The sequence below is a fragment of the Lupinus angustifolius genome, chromosome LG18, assembly GCF_001865875.1.
Source record: "Lupinus angustifolius cultivar Tanjil chromosome LG18, LupAngTanjil_v1.0, whole genome shotgun sequence".
NCBI classification, from domain to species: Eukaryota; Viridiplantae; Streptophyta; class Magnoliopsida; order Fabales; family Fabaceae; genus Lupinus; species Lupinus angustifolius.
The window spans coordinates 2,129,201-2,149,618 of NC_032026.1; the positions used below are offsets into that span (position 1 = coordinate 2,129,201).

The 20,418-nt window shown below is 32.4% G+C and overlaps 2 protein-coding genes across 3 annotated transcripts; both read right to left on the reverse strand.

Moving 5' to 3' along the window:
* Nucleotides 371-4,537, reverse strand: LOC109333466. Of its 2 annotated transcripts, XM_019568958.1 has the most exons (3): nt 4,140-4,537; nt 1,825-3,770; nt 371-993 (listed from the first exon to the last, which is right to left on the reverse strand). In XM_019568958.1, the coding sequence occupies exons 2-3, from the start codon at nt 3,742-3,744 to the stop codon at nt 664-666; spliced, it is 2,250 nt and encodes a 749-aa protein (XP_019424503.1). In that variant the 5' UTR covers nt 3,745-3,770; nt 4,140-4,537; the 3' UTR covers nt 371-663. The 2 variants fall into 2 exon arrangements, with proteins under 2 accessions (XP_019424503.1, XP_019424504.1); XM_019568959.1 differs by lacking the exon at nt 4,140-4,537 and having other exon boundaries at nt 1,825-3,903.
* Nucleotides 9,123-15,225, reverse strand: LOC109333269. Its single transcript, XM_019568664.1, has 8 exons — nt 14,843-15,225; nt 13,730-13,792; nt 12,217-12,972; nt 11,985-12,119; nt 11,064-11,147; nt 10,195-10,254; nt 10,034-10,120; nt 9,123-9,604 (listed from the first exon to the last, which is right to left on the reverse strand). Exons 1-8 carry the CDS (start codon nt 15,185-15,187, stop codon nt 9,317-9,319), a joined length of 1,818 nt encoding a protein of 605 aa, XP_019424209.1. The 5' UTR covers nt 15,188-15,225; the 3' UTR covers nt 9,123-9,316.

Sequence of the window (20,418 nt, forward strand, 5' to 3'; positions counted from 1 at the left end):
TTTTCAACATACTTTTTTTACCTCCTTAATAAGAAGGAAAAAGAGGTTATGTTTGATGTGACAAAAAGCTCTAAAACTGAGAAGAGATCTTAGGTGAAAAATAGAACCATTCAAATGAAAGTGGATCAATTACATAAAAGGAAAGTGATGATGTAACAATTTAGGTGTTGAGAAGAAAAAAAAGGCACTTTTGGGTTGTACCAAATTTTTATATACTCAATAAGAGAGACCAACAAATTATTGGTTTTATTCCAATCCAATTCCCTTTATTTATCATTTCAGGTTCTTAATAAATACAAACATGAAGAGATAAATGATATAGATGTAAAGTATTTTCTCCCCCACTAATTAATGTATGAATAATATAAAGTATCTATTCCATGAACTTTCAGTAACTGGAATAAAATATATTTATTACAAAGAATGATTCTAACATCTCTCTAATGTGCTATCCCATATCAACTTCAGTCCATTTACAATTTCCCTTGTGATTCCGAGTGCGTTTTTCAGCAATACACTAACAACCAAGCCTTTATCCTATTAGGTGGGGTCGGCTATGTAGATCAAACAATATCATAATATTCTATCATAAATCATGTTCAATGACAAAACATTGATCTCTAGTAATATGTCGGCAAAATTCTTGATATATTTTCCATTTAATCACACTCTTGCAATAGGCGAAAAAGGCGGGTTTGGCACATAGGATTGAGGAAACCTTTTCTGAGGCTTGTTGGATACTTTCTTCTTTTCGGCTGTGAACGATTTGATCAAACGCTCTACTTCATCCTCGGTAAGCATTTTCAGCGAACTGCATTGAGTTAATGGTTGCTTTTTCTCGTGCCCGGAACCATTGAAGGCGGATGTCCCATGCAAGATGGCGACGCAGATGGAGAATGCTTGTAATGTGGATAATTGTGCATGAAAATCGACAGCATATTGCCCCTCTTCAACTATTTTCATGCTGAAGGTAGGATTGTTATCTTTTGCTCCCTATGTATCAAAGGGTATAAGAATTAGAGAAAACAATTACAATCTCATAACAAAGCAAAACAATAACAACACTGCAGAAACAGAGAAAGGTTTATGAGAAACACTGATATTGAAAAGCCTATATATGTCTAATGAAATTAATTCATTCACCAATCCTATAGTGAGTATCATATAGCTATTTTATACACTTGTCAACATATTATATCTCTCTATAAAAGAATTGCTAAACAAATAATGGGATGAATTATTTCATTGCTAATTTGAGTAATTATTCAAGCTTAGTATGGGGGATCTTCTTATCTACTGTGATACTGTAATGCAGTACTCCTTAAAAGATCAACAAAAGATAGCGATAAACGATAAACGGAATTTCACAATTTTATTTGCCTAAAATATATTGGGAAGTTCTTTTTACATCCACATTTTTAAGTTTCACACCCACTCATATTTTCAGATAAGCCGTCCAAACGGCTTTTTTTATTGTAAAAAACCGGATAGGCTATCCGATTTTTTTATACTTTTGGACAACTTATCCGGTAGGCATAAAACATAAAACCATGGGTGTGAAAAGAACTTCCAAATATGTCCTAAAAAGTAAAACTTATTGCATTTTGCATGGTTTGCTAGAAATCCGGAACACAACCATCTTCTAATAGTCACAGTGAATGGCTCCAAAAGAAATCGGAACTCATTTTCGAAACTGGAATACGAAAGCGCAGGAAGTTATTTGCCTCAATATCTGTACCCTAAGTAACTCAAAATTAAAATACAAAAGCATGTCATCTATTTAAGTCCCTTCAAAAAACAGTTGCTGTAAAACTCAAATTGTACCTGAATAAAAAGTTCCAGTGGCTGATGTTCCTCCATAAGAGGTTGGTCTTCAGAAAATTGAATACTCGGATTGCCTAAAAGAATAAGGGGACAGGCCATGTCCCAGCCACCACAGTCACAACCTCCACCATGTCTCAATCGATCAAGTAATGATGAAGGACCCTGGCTTTCACCAGTTGGCAAGCCGTGATTGCCAGTTGATATTACCACCTTCATTTGTTCCTCGATTTTGTTGTCATGGAGGCTCTTTCTTCTACTCTGATCTATTACTGTAGGACGTCCAATAATGTCGGAATACTCTTTCGCACTTATCTTATCCCTTCTTTTGTACTTCAAACTTTCTCTCTTAGAAAAAGGAATTTGCAAAAGAATGGCAGCAGTTTCAAGATTTGAATTCAACTCGGTGGAAAACAAAGGATAAGAATTTGATTGACCAAATTCAACATTGCTCGATAGAGGCTTGACTTGAACTTTACTTTTAATCGTAACATTCTCTTCATCTATCCTGAAAGTTTCTTCCTTCAATCCAACACAAGAAGCATTTAGAGTTTTAGAAGAATCTTGTTTACAGGAAGACCGTTTTTCAGATGAAACACTTTGTCGTGAGTGCGTAAGATCATACAACACAAATTCTGTCACCATAAAGTTGTTGTCAAATACGCTGCCTTCTAGTTCAGAACATAATTTACACGAAACTAACATTTGTGCCGCTACTGAGGAATCTTTGTCTAAACGATGGGATCCCAAATCAGAGGCATAGCTCTTCTTTATATTATCAATGGAGTGAAAGGTATATACCCAATTGAAAGCATTACCTGCTCTTGATGCCTTGGCCACGAACACATCTTCGGGGCACTTCACGTTGAACTCAAAACACGGCAGTCCGTGTCTGTTTTCCAACTTGAGATTACCATGCAGGTGAACCGGTGAAGATCCTATACCTGAATGCTGTATTTCTCTATTGATGAAATCCGAAATAATATCAGAATGCTTCGCTACATTAGATGAGTCATTTAGCAAAGAATTCTGATTAGTCCTGTTTCTTGTAATGTTCATTGTCTCATTTGATTTGAGCTGGTTAGCTTCCAGCATATGACTCACAGGACTTCTCATAGATTTTGACTTCACGAATTGATTCAGCCTTTTCCTGATAGGGCTGAATCGGGATTTTGGATACGCTCTTGATGAGCAATCACTTTCTGATGGAGATTGCGAGGAGGATACATCCACCTTAGCTGAAAATGACTTTTGTAATGAGTGAACTGTATCCTTTTCGAGAGAATTGTCATCAATTCGAGAACCAGCAGCAATATCACTTCTGAACTTTATATTTATAGAGTCTCTCCCTTTTACAACAGTAGAGCCTTTATCTCTAACATGTGAATCTATACAAATATCAATAAAGCCATTCAGAGAGTTCGGCTCCATTCTAGCCCTGCACCTGGAAACAGACGGGGAACCCAAGTTTGAATGCCGAGATATCACTGAAGATCTATGCCCGAATTCTTCTTCGTCTGAACCACATAAAGAGCCGACAATGCTACCTGAAAAAGACGTGTCCATGCCACTCTTCCTTGAAATTTCTATTTTTTCCCTTCCTCCCATAGAACTCAATTTCCTTATATTATTTACAACCTCTGAACTATGATACACGGAACCACGCCTCATTTCTATATTACCCTCCATTTCCAATTCATGAGGTCTAGAGAGATGGCTCTTACATGAGGAGCTGCGGAAGCGAGTAAAGTTGATTTCTGAAAACTTCCCTTTGACGGTAAAAAATTCGTCTTTCCCAATGGATTTTCCTTTTTTAGATATCTTCTTCGCATTGGAACAATATTGATCAGATGAAAGAACAGTGTTGGGACTCAGACCCACCAAAGATTTGTCATTGAGATCCAACTTCAACTCTTGTCCCATTGATGAATCCAAAACCCTGCAATGCTCAGAAAAACAACCGAAATTAATTTTCGGCAATGCAACAATAGACCCAACTCCACTTCACATAATCTGATTGCTACAATTAAACTGGTCTAAGAAGTACCCCAATGACAGTAAAAACCTACCATTGAGGATTTTTTGTTAACAATCTGATTCTTCTGCATACCAAAAAATAAATCCTATTGATCCATATAAAAAAAAGAATCTCTAAATCAACCAAAATGTGATTAAAGTGACACCAATTAGTGCTGCAAAAATGTATAATTTTATAAAAATAATAATAATGAAGTACACTTTGTTACCAAACCATAGCATAACATGATAAAATGCAAGAGAAAATAAAATAAATAGGAAAAAAGGAAAAAAAGCCATACATAGTGTAGAAAGTGTAGATCTTGCAGAGGTAGAGTGTATGAAAAAGAAACCCTTATAAGCAATATGAATGCAGAATCATAAATATCCAAACTTTGAGAAGAAGTCACCATGAAAATAACTTATGAAACCAACCCATTTGGTAAAGGGTCAAATCCTGGCCCATAATCAACTCATAATTCCAAAATAAGCCAAGAAAATCAAGTGGGTATAGAAGTTAGAACAAAAAGCAATGAACTTCAGCTTATTTCAATGAATCACTTTTAGTAGTAATAACAAGTGATGCCAAAAATAGAGATGTTAGAGAAAGACAAAAAGTGGGAATAGAGAGAGAGAAACATTGAAGTCTCTCTCACACGAGGAACAAGTTGTTGCTATTTGTTGTTTCCTATGGACATCATGGCCCTACATGTTCTTCAACCAACATCATATCATATCATATAATCTTCATTTCTTTATGTTTTTTTAAGTCATGATTTTGTATGAGTTGTTTATAGGTGTGAAGATGAATATGGTGTTGATGTTGAGTTTAATGCAAATTACATTTTCTAACTTTGTCTTGACTTAACAAAATAATATCATTGATATAAAAAACACAATCAACTTGGTTCATATATAAACATATAACATTTAATGTAGTATATCTTATGCTTGACTCAGTCATTTAATTTTCAAAATTCAACTTCAACTCCTTTTCTTCATAAATCAATGTTTTCAAACTAAACATGAAGTCAAATTCTGATTAGTCCTGTTTCTTGTAATGTTCATTGTCTCATTAAAATATTACAAATGTCTATTAATGAGTTGGTATGAGAAGATAAATTATCTCTCCAGGATATACTTTATTATATTAAGTTGATATTGTTTAATGTGAACCTTGTTGTTTATCCTTCTTATATATTCATTGTTAGAAGATTTCATTTATATGTTCTCTTTAAAATTGTTATTTTTATGTATATTCTTATTTAATATTTTATTAATTTATGTAAATATAATAACAATTATCAGTGTTACTAAACTTGAATTTGTCAATGGCTCAATCAGGGTACTGAGTAATCATTGGTTTGATCAATGGGTAAATGATTGGACCGGTTAACTCAATTTATTAAAAATTCTAAAACTCTCATAATATTAGTTAATATTATTTAATAACTCTATATTTTAAATTTAAAAACATTATCGTACTTAATTAAATAACCAACAAATAATATTTTATTATTATAAAATATCACAAATATGCTTTAGTTGCAATAAAAAGTGCACATAAGTTAGAATTAAATTAAACAACAAAACTTTTGATATAATATAAGTTAACAAATGACAAATATAATTATAAATAAGTTAAAAGTTTTTTCATCTCAAAGTGACATTGTTTTAGTTGTTTTTAAAAAAAATATTTTTTTGATTGACTTGAATGGTCCGGTCTAATCATATGAATCACTAATCTTAGGCTTAAATTAACTGAATCAAACCGAGTCAATCCAATATTTTTGTGCAAAATTGATTAAATGAGAAGCTTGAATCGATCAAATATTTGATTCACAGTTGAAACAATTAAACCGGCCAGTCTAGCCCAAGTTTTATAACAATGACCATTAAGTTTTGATCTTGTTAGAGTCAATTTATGTAATTGGTGCAACAAAATTATAATGTTCATAGATAAAATAGATATAGTAATAAATAAGAGCTAAATAAATTTTTGTACACATTTGGTGTATTAACCATCATTCATTATATTATTTTTATTTAAGAGTCGATAATAATTGAAAATAAATTATGAATGATACAGTGATAATATAATAAACTCTTAATATTATCAGTTCATACATATTTTTCTGGATAAATAATATATAAATCCATATATTTTCAAGAAAAATAGAAACGGAATCATAATAAAAACAATTAATAATTAACAAATTTGATAGTGGATCTTACCAAAGCAATGTAGCAAAGCCCGAGGAAGAATCTGACTAGAGAAAGAGAGAGAGTATTCTATGCGAAAAGACAAGTTAACCCTCCATTATCTTGGTGGACAACCTTTGTAATTTGGTCTTTGGTACTTAGTGAAAAAAGGGTAATTATGGAATTTAAGGATGTCTTATGTTTCAGTGAGAGTGGTTTTTATAACAAATCATTTATGTAATGGCTTTGGGAAAGGTGTATATGACATGTTAAGAACGGAATCCCACATTTAATAATAAATTAATTACGTAATAACAAGCCTGGTGCTTTCTCAACATTCATTAACAAATCAAAAATAGATAAATTTATTGTCTATAATTGTGTTCCATAAATCCTCTTAATATTAGATAAACATTTACTCAACATACTATATATACAAATTTGAAACTTATCATATACTTTACCACATATAGACAATGACATTTTTTAACGGCATTTATTTGTTGGGTGAAACAATCATGTACTTTTATCTATAAAATGACAACATATACTTGATTATATTAAAACTCTATTTGGTTGAGGGGAAAAATAGAAGGAGAGAGGATAAGAAGAAAAGGTAAGAGAAGTGATAAATTGATGAGAAAATTTGTAGATTTAGATAATTGTTTGATACAAGAGAAAGAGAAAGAAAAGTGACATTTTCTGTATAGTCTATAATACCCATGTCATATTAACTTTAACACTAAGTTATAATTTAAAATTAATTTTATTGCTAAAATTAATAAATACACATTTTTAAAATTTAATTAAAACAATAGCTACATATTAAATACTATTTTTTAAAAACATTTGCAAAATTAAGTATCTTTTTAATTTTTATGTGTTATTATAATTCTTTTGAAAAGGAAGATAAAATTGTTATTTTCTAAATTCAAACTCCTCATTCTCACTTTCTCTCGTAACTTGAGGAGAAGAAAATTATGATGGGATCCACCATAATTTCCCTTATCTTCCCTCCTATTCTCTTCAACCAAATAAGGAGAAATGAAAACTCTCTTCTTATTCTCTTCTCTCATATTATTTCCATTCAAAATCACTCCGACCAAAGGAAGACTAAAAAAAGAGTATAGCATTTTTTAGTTGATCAATTCGTGATCTTTCTTAAACATGTTTTCAAATGGTCAATCCAATTTTATTATCTACCTAACAAATATTTTGGTGATAAAAACAAATATGTCTCATGATATATATGTAACCTACCGTAAATGACACATTGAATATTTTTATACGCTTATAATAATATAACAAGAATCAAATCTTAATTTTAATTACATTCAATAACACTCTATCTTCAACATTATACTGATTTATAAATATCTTCTAATCATTTCGATATTCTTATATAGGTTTCTACTAGCCTCATCCACACACAATTTTATTATCTTTTAGATGATAGGTACTTAACTTTAATCTTAATTTAATCATTTCTAATTTTATCTTTATTGGTAGGGGTGTAAGTGGTTCTGGTTTAAACTACGAAACTGATAGAACCAAACCGAACCAACCGTAAAATGTGGTTCAGTCCAGTTTCACAGTTTGATTCAGTTATCTTTTTTAAGGAATCATTTATATTCGGTTCAGTTTATGGTTTTATAAATTTAGAAACTACCGAAACCAAACCGAACCGTATGTTAAAGAAATAGATATTAGTGAATAATGTTTTATTGTTGTTTAAATTCTTCAACCAATTTTGTAGTTTAAATTTACAATTTTTATGTGAATTGTAGTATTATATATGTTACTAAATTATTATTATGTAAATATTATACATGTTATTACTTACTAAATTGTTTCCTAATGTCTTGATGATTTAGAACATATCTTCCAACTTTTGTAGTATTGAGTTTGAAATTACATATACCATGTATTGTTATATACTTATATATGTTACTAATTATGAATTGTAAACCAACACGTTGGTTCAAGTGGTACATGTTTGATTCACCTTAAACAATGTCTCGGGTTCGAGTCTTGTGGATGAAAAAATGTCCGCTGGGAGAGTTAGCCCCACGTACCTGTGGATGTTCCCGGCTCGGACATGATTACCTCCAATACAAGGATACCTATGGAAAACCAAAAAAATTATGAATTGTAAGGTTATACATGTAACTATTATATGTTTTACTAATTAATATATATGTTGCTAATTGTATTGTTATATGTTACTAATTATGGATTGTATTATTATATATATGATAATTCACTTTTTTTCTCTATAAATTATATAATTCTTATATATGATACTAACAAACAATTATGAGTTTCAATTTTTTTACTCATCCATATATGATTCATAATAACAGTAGTAGTATTTTTCTCTTTATGGACAAACAATATTTCTTATAATATGAACTTTCAATTGATGCAAAAAAATTATAAAAAAATAATAGGTAAAACTGTGGAACCGAATCGAACCATTCAAGAGTGGTACGGTTCGGTTTCTATAGTTAAATTTGCGGTTAAATGCGTGGAATCGAACCATATGTTATGTTTGGTTTGATCACTAAAATGCACTAAAAACCGAACTGAACTTTTACACCCCTATTTATTAGTAACTTTTGTTTTATTGACAGCGATGCCCCTTGATCAGGACAAGGCTGGTAAACCTTTATCACCGGAGGTGTTGATAAAGAAGTGTTGTTTCACTACAGGCATGGAGGGGTAAAGGTGTCAATTCACTTAAGGAACATGAAGTAAAATGAAAATAGTTGCATGTGCCAATGGAATCTTAAACATGCTCCTACATTATTTTTATTCTTGTAATGATATTTCAGAATCTCACAATCAATAGAAGATCATGCACATAAATCAAACTAAAAATTCAGATCATAAAAAAAGTGCACAGACATGAATCCAAACTACAACAAATATATATATATGCATTAATTTATTTATTTTATGTAATTTTAAAATTTACTTTTTTCAATTAAAGGTAGAAAAAAATGACCTCATAACATAAATGATTGAAACTCTACTCTGAATATCACACACAACAGCAAAAATGTTAAAGGACAAACAATACATCACCTAAATTGTGGATTGCAGAGAATTTCTGTGGCATGCATACTTATAATAACATGATGACATATGTCAAATTAGTTAAAGCTATACAGAAAACCAACCCTTTGTAGAACAGAAACTACACAATACACATAAACTTTTGCTATTACAACTCCTAAAGAAACAAAATATACACTTAGTTAAGGGTAGAATATTACTAGTCAGCATTTCTCTTAGCTTCAGTATTTTCATCTTTCCTGGACTTGCCAAATGATTTCTGGGTTTCCAAAACAGGCATATATGCTTCACTTGTCTTCTTAAACATGTCATTGGCAGACTTTTCATGTTCACGAGGACTCACCAGCTTCTTCTCGACATTTTCAAATTTTGATGTGGCCCATGGCGCGGTTCCTACACTTTTTTTAGAATTTGATCCGTCTATGGTAAGCACAGACACCGCGTCACGGGAGGCATACCAGGAATTACCACAGGCAATACATTCCAGCTGAACAAGCAGAGCAGCAAATTAAACAGTCGTAAAAACACAGATGACAGTTTTGGAAGAAAAATGCGTCTTCGTCACTTTAGTACAGTCTCTCTTATTGAGTCTCATGTAACACTGCTTTTTTTTTAAATGAGATATCACCTAATAAGAGTGTGTTGAAGCTTATAAGAGAGAGAGTGTGTGTGTGTTAAAGAGAACAGAAAAAAAAGTATGGAGTTAACACTCATCAATTTGGAATTCCAGATATCAGTAAAGGAAAAGGATCATCTCACATCACCTTTTTACACCTACTTTATAAACTATTGATCAAAAGATTTTTCATTTGGAAACAACAATTGTAGATGATCAATAACTATAAAATAGGTGTAAAATAGTACGAGGGAAAAAGTGATTTGAGAATATCATTATTCATCAATAAAAAAATCAAACCTGATATCGATCATTATGTCCTGCATGTATGATATCCCTCAAGCCAACCTTAGTCTCCATGCATCTTGAGCAGCGGGCATCCGTCATCTGTTTCGGGGAAAAACTGAGTTAGCAGACATCTCCACACAATTTAACAGATAAAGATGGGGGTTAAAAATGACCTGTATATGCTGTGACTCATCAGGCTCATTCTTGGATATTTCCTCAGCAGTCAAACCCTCCTGGAGTTCAAATGTTTAGTAGATAACCATAAGAAACCACACAATCAACGAGCAGATTAATCTTTTCAAAGGTGGCGTTAAAAAGTGATGATATAAGTCATTCATAACTTTAGTTATTTTTCTTCTATTTCAGTACAAACAAACAGCACATGTGGCTTTTGAAATCATCTCCTAGCATTATTCTAAAGCACAAGCAACGTTTTAAAAGTTAACTTCCTAGAAATTTATGAAAATCTTAAATTGGTTTTGAAGTACCTTGTCCTTTTAGTAAGTAGAACTGACCAACAAAACACCGTCATAAACAAAATAAACACAAATAGGACCAACTTCCTAGAAATTTATGAAAATCTTAAATTGGTTTTGAAGTACCTTGTCCTTTTAGTAAGTAGAACTGACCAACAAAACACCGTCATAAACAAAATAAACACAAATAGGACCAACTTCCTAGAAATTTATGAAAATCTTAAATTGGTTTTGAAGTACCTTGTCCTTTTAGTAAGTAGAACTGACCAACAAAACACCGTCACAAACAAAATAAACACAAATAGGACCAAAACTTTCAAGTCCATGGCTTCTTGAACGTCAGAAGTTCAAATGCAATGAACTATAGTACTATGTTTATCATCAGTTCATCACACACTCCACCAATGTTAACAGTGACTTAACCCAATAAAGATGCCTCCATAAAATACAAAGAAAACAAATCATAAGGTTGAATGTAGGGTGGTCAAGAATGTTCAAGATAAGGAATTTTTTTAAGATCTTCCACTAGAATCTACTGATGCTCTAATCCCCAATAGATACTATACCTTCAATTCATTGGGAGTCATATTTAATATTTTTGAAGGTTCCAACTCTCCATTTAATAGACGACGTGCTAGCACTGCATTGTTCTGCAAAGAATCCAAAAGAAAAAGGAGAACAATAAATATAGGCAAGCCATCATTATCGCATCAGTAGATATGCGAAGTACAAACATATACAACGTGATTTGTGAAGCAGAAACAGCAAACATTGGTCGTGGTGATTGAGAAAATATCACCATTGTTACAGCAAGGCAGGTTTTTGTTTCTTTCTCGGTTTTTCCATTATTTGAAGATCTACGTGTTTTATGCTAGTTTATTTCATTTGAATTGAACCCCAGCTAACTCAATAAGCAAATCAACAAAATGTGAGTGGAATTGTTGTGGTAAGAGTCAATAGTCCCCAAAACAAATTCACTAGGTCCTATACGAAGCAAAAAAGAATTTGGTTATTTTTGTTTATCTGATAAATTTAATGCGGTCCAGTTGGAGGGGGGAGTAAACATGCTTTCAAGATTAAAAACAATATATAGCTTTTGAAATATAACTGATTTCACATCGTGACTAAGCATCAATGGATCTGACTAAAGTACAATTTGGACATAATCACAAATATGAAGAAATAACTAACACAATGAAATAGTAAATAAAGCAGTCCATACAAAGCTGCAAACTATCAATTCTAAAATTATAATCAACAATTCACCAGCAATCATATGACCTATATATGACATAGTTAAGACTTAAGACTGCCACCATCATATCAGACTTCTAATCACCACCTTATTAACTTTCAATAGATAATATAAACAAAATTCCATACAAGATTTTATTAGGTAGTATAAACAAAAATCCATACGAGAGCAGAAGTACTGCCTTATGCAAAATGAAATATACAAGCAGTTATGCAGAAAAGCAGCTCCTGACCTTGAGATTAAATACTAGTTGCCGTAACTTTTGGTTATACTTCTGATAATCTGATGAAAGAGTATCATGTGAAGCTTTTTCCAGTGCAACTACAGCTGGAACAGCCACATCTGGCCAGACAAAAGACTTGGAATTCTATACAGTGAAAAAAGTGAACATTGAATCACAATAAACTTCAAGGGAAAGGAGAATAAATAGACGAAGGTGAGAAAAAGGAAAAATCATCAAGTACCTTCTGACCCTTGTCTTGATGTTCATTTGCTAATTCTAAGCTTTTGTTATTGCTTCCAGAGTTGATTGCACCAGAGTTGCCATTTCCTTTCTCTTCCTTCTTTAGGCTTCCATCACAATTAAACATGTATTGAACGCTTTGAAGCAACTTCTCCAAGCCTTTGTCACGATGAGTATCTCCCGTTAGTGCATTGAGATCCACTAATATGCGATAATGCTCCGAGGCATTATTTACACAACTCCATGGTGTTTCAGGTTTCAGATGTTGGTCACTCTTATGAATTGATTCATCCTCCCTTGAAACATCGAGAGGTAAAATACTTTTTTTCCTTAATATCCTTTTATTTTTTGTTAGATCTTCCTGATCAGCAGGGGCTTCTTCAGCTTCGATGTCAGGTAGATCACCCAAACGTTGAAGGGTTTTCTGAACAAGCTCATCAATTTCTTGCTGTTTACCGTCCTCATAGTCCTTATCAGTTAGCTTCCATAGTTTCCTTTCTACCGTGTCATACACCTTTTGCACAATAAACCCAGGATTCTGCTTACGATTTGGGAGCTGTTTGTGTATAGGAACAAAATGCACCACACACTTATGCATGACAGATTCTGCAGGAACCTCATCACGGTGGAAACTATAAAACAGCTCCCTTGTATCATTTGATTGCCAGCTGCCACCACCTTTTCTTTCTGCTTCTTCAGGACGATAAAACCACTGCCCTGTAACCATGATGCTGCCACTTAGAAGCTGTGCAATATCCTGAGAGCAAAGCAACTCCAAAAATCAAAAGGTGGAAAGAGAAATGAGGTATATATTTTGCAGCCAGAGAATAAACAATCTACTCTCCCATGTGAAAGAAGAGAAAAAAGAAAGGGAGCTCCAAACACTTCATATAATAAGTGCAGCTCAAGCTGTTTGACAACATTGTGTTGCATACATTACAGAATTGGCAAGGGCAAATTGACATGCTAACTCCAGCAAACGCATGTGCAAAGATTTCCAATAGGAGAGGTCTCATATAGGTTCTAACCGATTTAACCGTTCAGTCGGACTGGACAGTGTCATATATATTATAACCGGTTAATGATGGATGAGGATTGAGATGGGAGAGAGTTTCACGGTTGATTGTAACACATTTGTCCAACCGGATTTTCAGCGGTTTAAAGCAAACAGGCTGACTGAACGGTTTTCTGACATTTACGAAGTTATTCCCCTATCCAGTTTACGTTGGACCGGCCAGACCATCCGGTCTGATCCAAACAACCTTGAAATATATTATGCACATAAAATTCTGAAGCAGAAAACATGATCATTAATGAGAGTAGATTTTTTTTTTTTATTCCATGTACTTCAAATAGAATTTATTAATTCTTCATCCATGCATGTACCATGATGGTCACCACAATCAAGTAAATGCTGCCTGCTTAGACATCAACTGTCATAAAACTTTAAATTCTAACAAATGTTCAACAATATATTCAACATATGGAAAAATTAAATACTTCTCAAGGCTTACCTTAATAATTGCCACATAGGGCTTTTGGTCCTTATCCTCTGGCACAAGAAGAACCGGGTCCTCCTACAGAAACAAAATAAGTCAAGAATAAGAGTCAGTAAGTTGCATGATCAAAAGAAAAATGCAACATACTTGTAAGAGAAGATTTTGGGAACCAATTTCAATAGATGACCATTAACCTCACAGGCAATGCCCATTGCCCAAGCCAATGGCTGAATCCCCAAACCACAGTTCAGTATCAGTTGCCACTTACTATATTACAAATGCAGCAAGTAGGCATTTTCAAAATGACTAAAAAACTACATTGACATTCAATGAAGAATCAAAGAATGGACTACTTTTCACAGTTGACCTTTCATTTTGTTATGCGCCACTAAAAAAGCTCTGTTTGGCAAAAATATATTTTTATAGTCATAAAATTGTAGCTTGTAACTGTCTAATTACTAATTACCTAAAATTTGTTAAATGGTGTAAAAGGACAAATAATATTATATTAGGTTGGAGTAAAAATATAATTTGCTAAAATAAAATTTAAAGGCTATGAGTACAAAACTTTAATAATGTAATAGCCCTAATTAAAGTGGGAGGGGGAAGTGCATGAAACTCATCTATATTTTATGTCTTTTACTAGTAGTAATCCTAAACTATTTTTCTTCATAATTACTCGAACTTTATCCGTTGCTGAAATTGGTGTTGTATAAATATATTATTAAATTACTAATAAGCCAACAAAAAATCATTGAAATCAGACTCACAATACAATACAACAATGCAGGTTAAATACTCTTGATATCAAGAGTAAACCGCCATAAAAATACAAAATTGATGGAGAAAAAGGTAAATAAATAAATATATTTCAAAGTTAAAAGTGATTAATGCATGAATGTTGTTGCATATATAAAAAAATAAAATTAATTTAAAATTACCAATTTTAAATTAATAAACCATTAGAATTTTTCATTGGTATTAATTTAAAATTATCAATTTCACCACCATTTCAACTTGAAGGTTTAGGGTTTAGTTCCCTACCTGCAAATGACATAAAGTTGTAAACTTTTTCCTAAATTGGGTAAAATTAGAACTAGGTTAACAAGAATAAGAAATGGAAAATACCAAAGTGTATTGATTTCCATCGAATTCGAATGATTCAAAGTGCTTCCTTCGTCCTCTTCCTTTACCAGAAGCCCTAATCGATTCACCAATTGGTTTAGCATCTTCCTGAACCGGTTCCTCTTCATTTTCATCATCATCATCATCATCTTCTTCTTCTTCTTCAGGATCTGTTTCTGCTTTTTGTTCTTCATCATCATCAAAAAGCTTCAATCTCTTTCTATTGGGTTGAAGCTTGGAACGAAATGAAGAAGAAGAATGGTGAGTGGAACGACGTCGTATTGGTGAATCGTTGTCGTCTTCATCGTCACTTATAGCAACTTGAGTGAAGCGTCTTCTATTACCCATTTGATTTGGAATACGTTAACTACACAACAATCTCCATTCTAAATTCTAATCCTACCTATTATATTATAGGACCAATATTCATATCAAGTTTTTTTAAAGGGTATAGTTATTTTTTTTTTTTTGTAGAAAGGGTTCATGATTGTTTTAAATGGCACAACCAGAATAAAATATATCATCGGATAATTAAAATTATGAAATGTGTTATCTTATTTTATTTTGAAATATTTTTTAGTAAAAATAATTAAATACGATACATTTTATGATTTTAGTTAATATGATAATTTATTTTTTGATATGATGTGATATTTTGTTATGTACCAAAAAATGACATAATTTTTTAAAATGAAATATATAAAAATTAAATGTTCAATACTAAAAAGTAAAAGATACGGGTCGACAGACTCGGAGTGACTGCCGACACACTAGTTAGTATATAAAACTCATACATGACAGGTGATTGGTCCATATATTTTTTATTTTATGTTATTGTATACTTTTTTATATAATAGCTAATGAGAAAGAATAGGTTTGTAAAAATTTACAAAAAGAACAAAGATGATAAAATTATAAGTTTATAATATCTAAAATTTTAAAAAATGTAATACCCATATTCATATGTGTAATAATATAGTTAAAAAATGTCTTCTAACAAGTTCAATTGAGTGAACATTTTAATATATTTACTAAAAAGAGTAATGTATTTTATTCTCTTTTCTAAAATTAATCATATGAACAAGTTTCTAATTCTCTGGATTTTGGTAAAATCTTTTTATAGGAAATGATAAGAAGTGTATGGAATTTAAAAATATATTTTATATTGAAAATTAAATATTTAATATTGTGAAAATATTAAATAACCAATGTCCTTATGATACTAATTATATAACCATTTCTTAATTGAGTTACTCAAAATCAGGGCATCACAACATGCTAGCAGAATCTACTGGGTGAGTGAGGTAACCAAATTCTTCAATAAACTCTACTAATTATAAAATTAGGCAAATTTACTTTAGCCGTGCACCTTGACTGAAATATTACAGTCTTGGTGTACCTTTTACAAATATTACTAAAGTAATGTATTTTTTAAAAACTAGGTAATGATATTGTCGAGTTTCTTATTTTTTTTTCTCTAAACATCACAAGACTCGGCAACCATGTTGTAGAGTTTTTAAAATATACATGTTTTATTAATCTCGGCAACCACAATGGAGTTTTACACTTTTTTCACTCAAAAGTCGATAATGAGAGTGGAGGTTTACTTTTTTTACATATTTTATTATACTCGGCAATGACAATGGAGTTTTTTTTTTCTTTACCTAAGGAAAACTCGGCACATTGGATGGAGTTTTTAATATATTTACTTTGTAAACTGCAACTCGTCAATAGCATTGGAGTTTCTTGGACACTTTTTTTTGTCATACCACTTTACTTTTTCTTTCTTTCTTGAAACAATTTCTTAAGACTTTCAATATCAACTGGAGGTAGCAGTAGCCATGTTGGTAGTGCTATAAACTATATGTAAATTTAATGTAAATGTGCAACCAGTTCTATAGGCTTATAGCGTGCTTACTATATGCTTTTATTCAACTGTGAAGTGATGAATGGTACTTCCACTCATAGCAAAACACTTGATGGAGCTCAAGTCAACTAGGGTGTTTGCCTTCCAAAAGTTTAGGTCCTACCTAGTACGTTCTAAAGTTATAGTCCATACTGATCACTCAGCCCTAAGATAATTGATGAGTAAGAAAGAAGCCAAGTCACGTCTCATCATATGGATTCTCCTTCTCCAAGAATCTGATATGGAGATTGTTGATAGAAAGGGAACAAATAATCCAATTGCAGATCACTTATCTCGGCTTGAACATCCAAGTGGAAAGGGGGAGGACATATCTATTGATGATTTCTTTCCTAATGAGCAACTCCTCCTCCTCGACATTGTAGAGGCACCTTGGTATGCTGACTTTGTCAACTATTTGGCCAGCAAAATTCTTCCACCTGAAATGACACCGCAACAAAAAAAGAAATTCTTCTCAAATCTGAAGAAGTATATTTGGGATGATCCTTACCTCTATTGACTCTGTGGTGATGGTATTTATAGAAGATGTGTTCTAGAAGAAGAAGTGTAAAAGATCCTAAGTTGTTGTCACTCTGCCTCTTATGGAGGTCATGCCAATACTTCAAAAACAATAGCAAAGGTATTCCAATGTGGTTTCTTTTGGCCACCCATATTCAGATATGCAAGGAACTTTGTTCTCACATGTGATTCTTACCAAAGGGTGAGGAACATATCAAAAAGGCAGGAAATGCCAATGAACCTCATCCTTAAGGTGAAGATATTTGATGTATGTGGAGTTGACTATATGGGACATTTCCCTACTTCAAACAACAACAAATATATCTTGGTGGCAGTCGAATATGTTTCTAATTGGGCGTAGGCAATTTCATCTCCACACAATGATGCTAAAACGGTCATCAAACTGTTTACCAAGATCATATTTCCAAGGTTTGGGGTCATGAGGTTGGTTATTAGTGATGGAGGCTCACACTTCATTGAAAGACATTTTGAAAACCTCTTGAAGAAGTATGGTGTTTCTCGTCGAGTTGGTACCCCTTACCATCCTCAAACAAGTGGTCAAGTGGAAGTATCAAATCGTGAGATTAAGAGCATATTAGAGAAGACAGTGCCTAGGAGTAGGAAATATTGGTCTTCAAAGCTTGACGATGCTTTATTGGCTTACCGTACTGCATATAAAACATCTATTGGTATGTCACCATTCAGGTTGATTTATGGTAAGCCTTGCCACCTTCCACTGGAACTAGACCATAAGGCATATTGGGCAATCAAATTGCTAAACTTTGATCTGAAAGTTGCTGGAGAAAAGAGGAAATTCCAACTGCAAGAGTTGGAAGAAATGCGGTTGGATGCTTATGAGAATTATCGTACTTACAAAGAAAGAACAAAAAGATGGCATGACAAACACATACTCCGCAGAGAGTTCCAAGTAGGGGAACTAGTTCTTTTATTCAACTCCAGATTGAGGCTCTTTCCATGGAAGCTAAAGTCTAGATGGCGAGGTCCGTTCAGAGTCACCAAGGTTTACCTTATGGAACAGTTGAGATATGGAACGAGGAAATGGGAAACTTCAAGGTGAATGGTCAACGTTTGAAGCATTATCTAGCAGATGAGCGACTAGAGAAACAAACAAACATAGCCATCTTGGATCATACTTGAGCTACAAAGATCAACCATCAAGCTAATGACGTTAAACGATCGCTTCGTGGGAAGCAACCCACGCTAGAGGTACATTTTTAAATTCATTAATTTTAGTGTTTTAGTGTCGACTTTAGTGCCTCCCTGAGTTTGGAGCCTTTGTAGGGGGATGTATATAGTGTCAGCCACACACAAAAATGGTGTTGCTGCCCAGGATATTTGCACCTAGTCCATATAAGACATATGGCCATTTAGGACATTTTTATCTTCTTTTGCAGGTACTTCCACTATACCCAATGAAGCCAACCACTTATAATTGGCACATGAGTTAATGATACTTCACACCTAACCCGTGAATTTTCTTTTTCTTTCTCTTATTGTTTAGATTTTTACATTGGAGACGATGTAAATTTCTAAGTTTGAGGGGGGTTTTGCATTTAGATAGTTCATTCATTTCATGTATATCATATAGATTTTAATTTTTTTAGGTTGAATATTCATATTATCATGCATTATCATATATCATATATCCCCTGGTTTATTTTATGTGTTGTCTATCTGTTTTAAATGAAAAAGTATACATGAATGACGATTGTTGATCTATGACACCATTGAAGAAAAAAATTGATGATAGAATAATAACATGAAAGACATTAGATTTGACAATTATGAATTAAATTTTGTTAAATAAAGGTCTTTGTTTCATAACTTTTGTTGAATGTACCAAATGTGATAATCTTGAGCCAAACACAATAATGGTTCTGATTTGAATTGACAATTACATAAAACCCATTTTTTTCTTCTTTCATAAATGCATAATTTTCTATGATTCTAAATTCTAGAACTTGATTTGTGATCGTTTCAAGATTGAAGTCTGTCTGTATGCATTAAAATGATAGAGGCAATTAGGACTTTTTCTTTTGACCTTCAACTACTTGTTAAAAACATCAAAAACTCATTAGTTGTCCATTTTTGAGTCTGGACTTTAATGATTTCTCATAGCTACTCAAATTGGGATTTGGGGTAATTTATGATGTTTGGTTGAAGCAATGAGAAAGATAAAAATGTCATGTGATGAAAGAATTCATAAAAAGGTGAAGAAGAAAATAAATAAATAAATTTAATCCATTCTCTTTTAGAAAATCTCAACAAAAATAAAAAAATAAAAAATAAAAGTAAAAAAGAAGAAATACAAAGTATACTAAAAGAGAAGGGACTAAAAAAAGGAGAAAAAAAATGTGTCATAAGGAGAAAGGTTGATTGAAAAAAGGTCATATGATAAAGTAAGATATATCAAGATAATCTCAATGCTTCAATCAGATGTCTAAAAGATTTAAGTATTTTGGGAAACATTTGTAAGTCTTTTGAATTATCATTTCTTTGATTATCTCACCTTAAATCATTCACATTGGTCCCATTGCAACCATTTAAAGACTTCTTGATTTTTGCATGCATTCAAATACACTCAGTGATGATTTGGTCTATAATTAAGCCTATGATAATTTACTTTCATGAATTTTTTTGAGCGAAACACTATGACCCGTAAACACATGAGTGATTAGAGAAGAGTGACCTTAATTCATGGAATTGTTATGACTTAAGGACTTAGCTTAAATTAAATTTGTTTATGATTGTCTTCTCTTGATGCCTAGATTGTTTCAACATAAACATTGCTTGTTATTTTGGGTCATAGTTTCTATATCATCATTCATGATTGTGAAAGTTAGACATAATACTTGCTTGAGGACAAACAAGAAATAAGCTTGAGGGGAGTTGATAAGTGTGAAATTATACTACATTTGCATTGCATTTAACTTGCATTTTAGGACATAATTAAGACTTTATGATTGTTTTTAACTTTTATTTCTCTTTGTTCGGGTTGAGCGAGTATTTTTAGCTATGTTGTGCAGTTTGGATGGATTAAAGCAAAAAAGAGTAGAGATTGGGTGCAAGAAGATTGAATTCAGTGTTGAGGCTATGCGAAGAACAATTGAAGGACCAAAAGAAGTCATAAATGTTA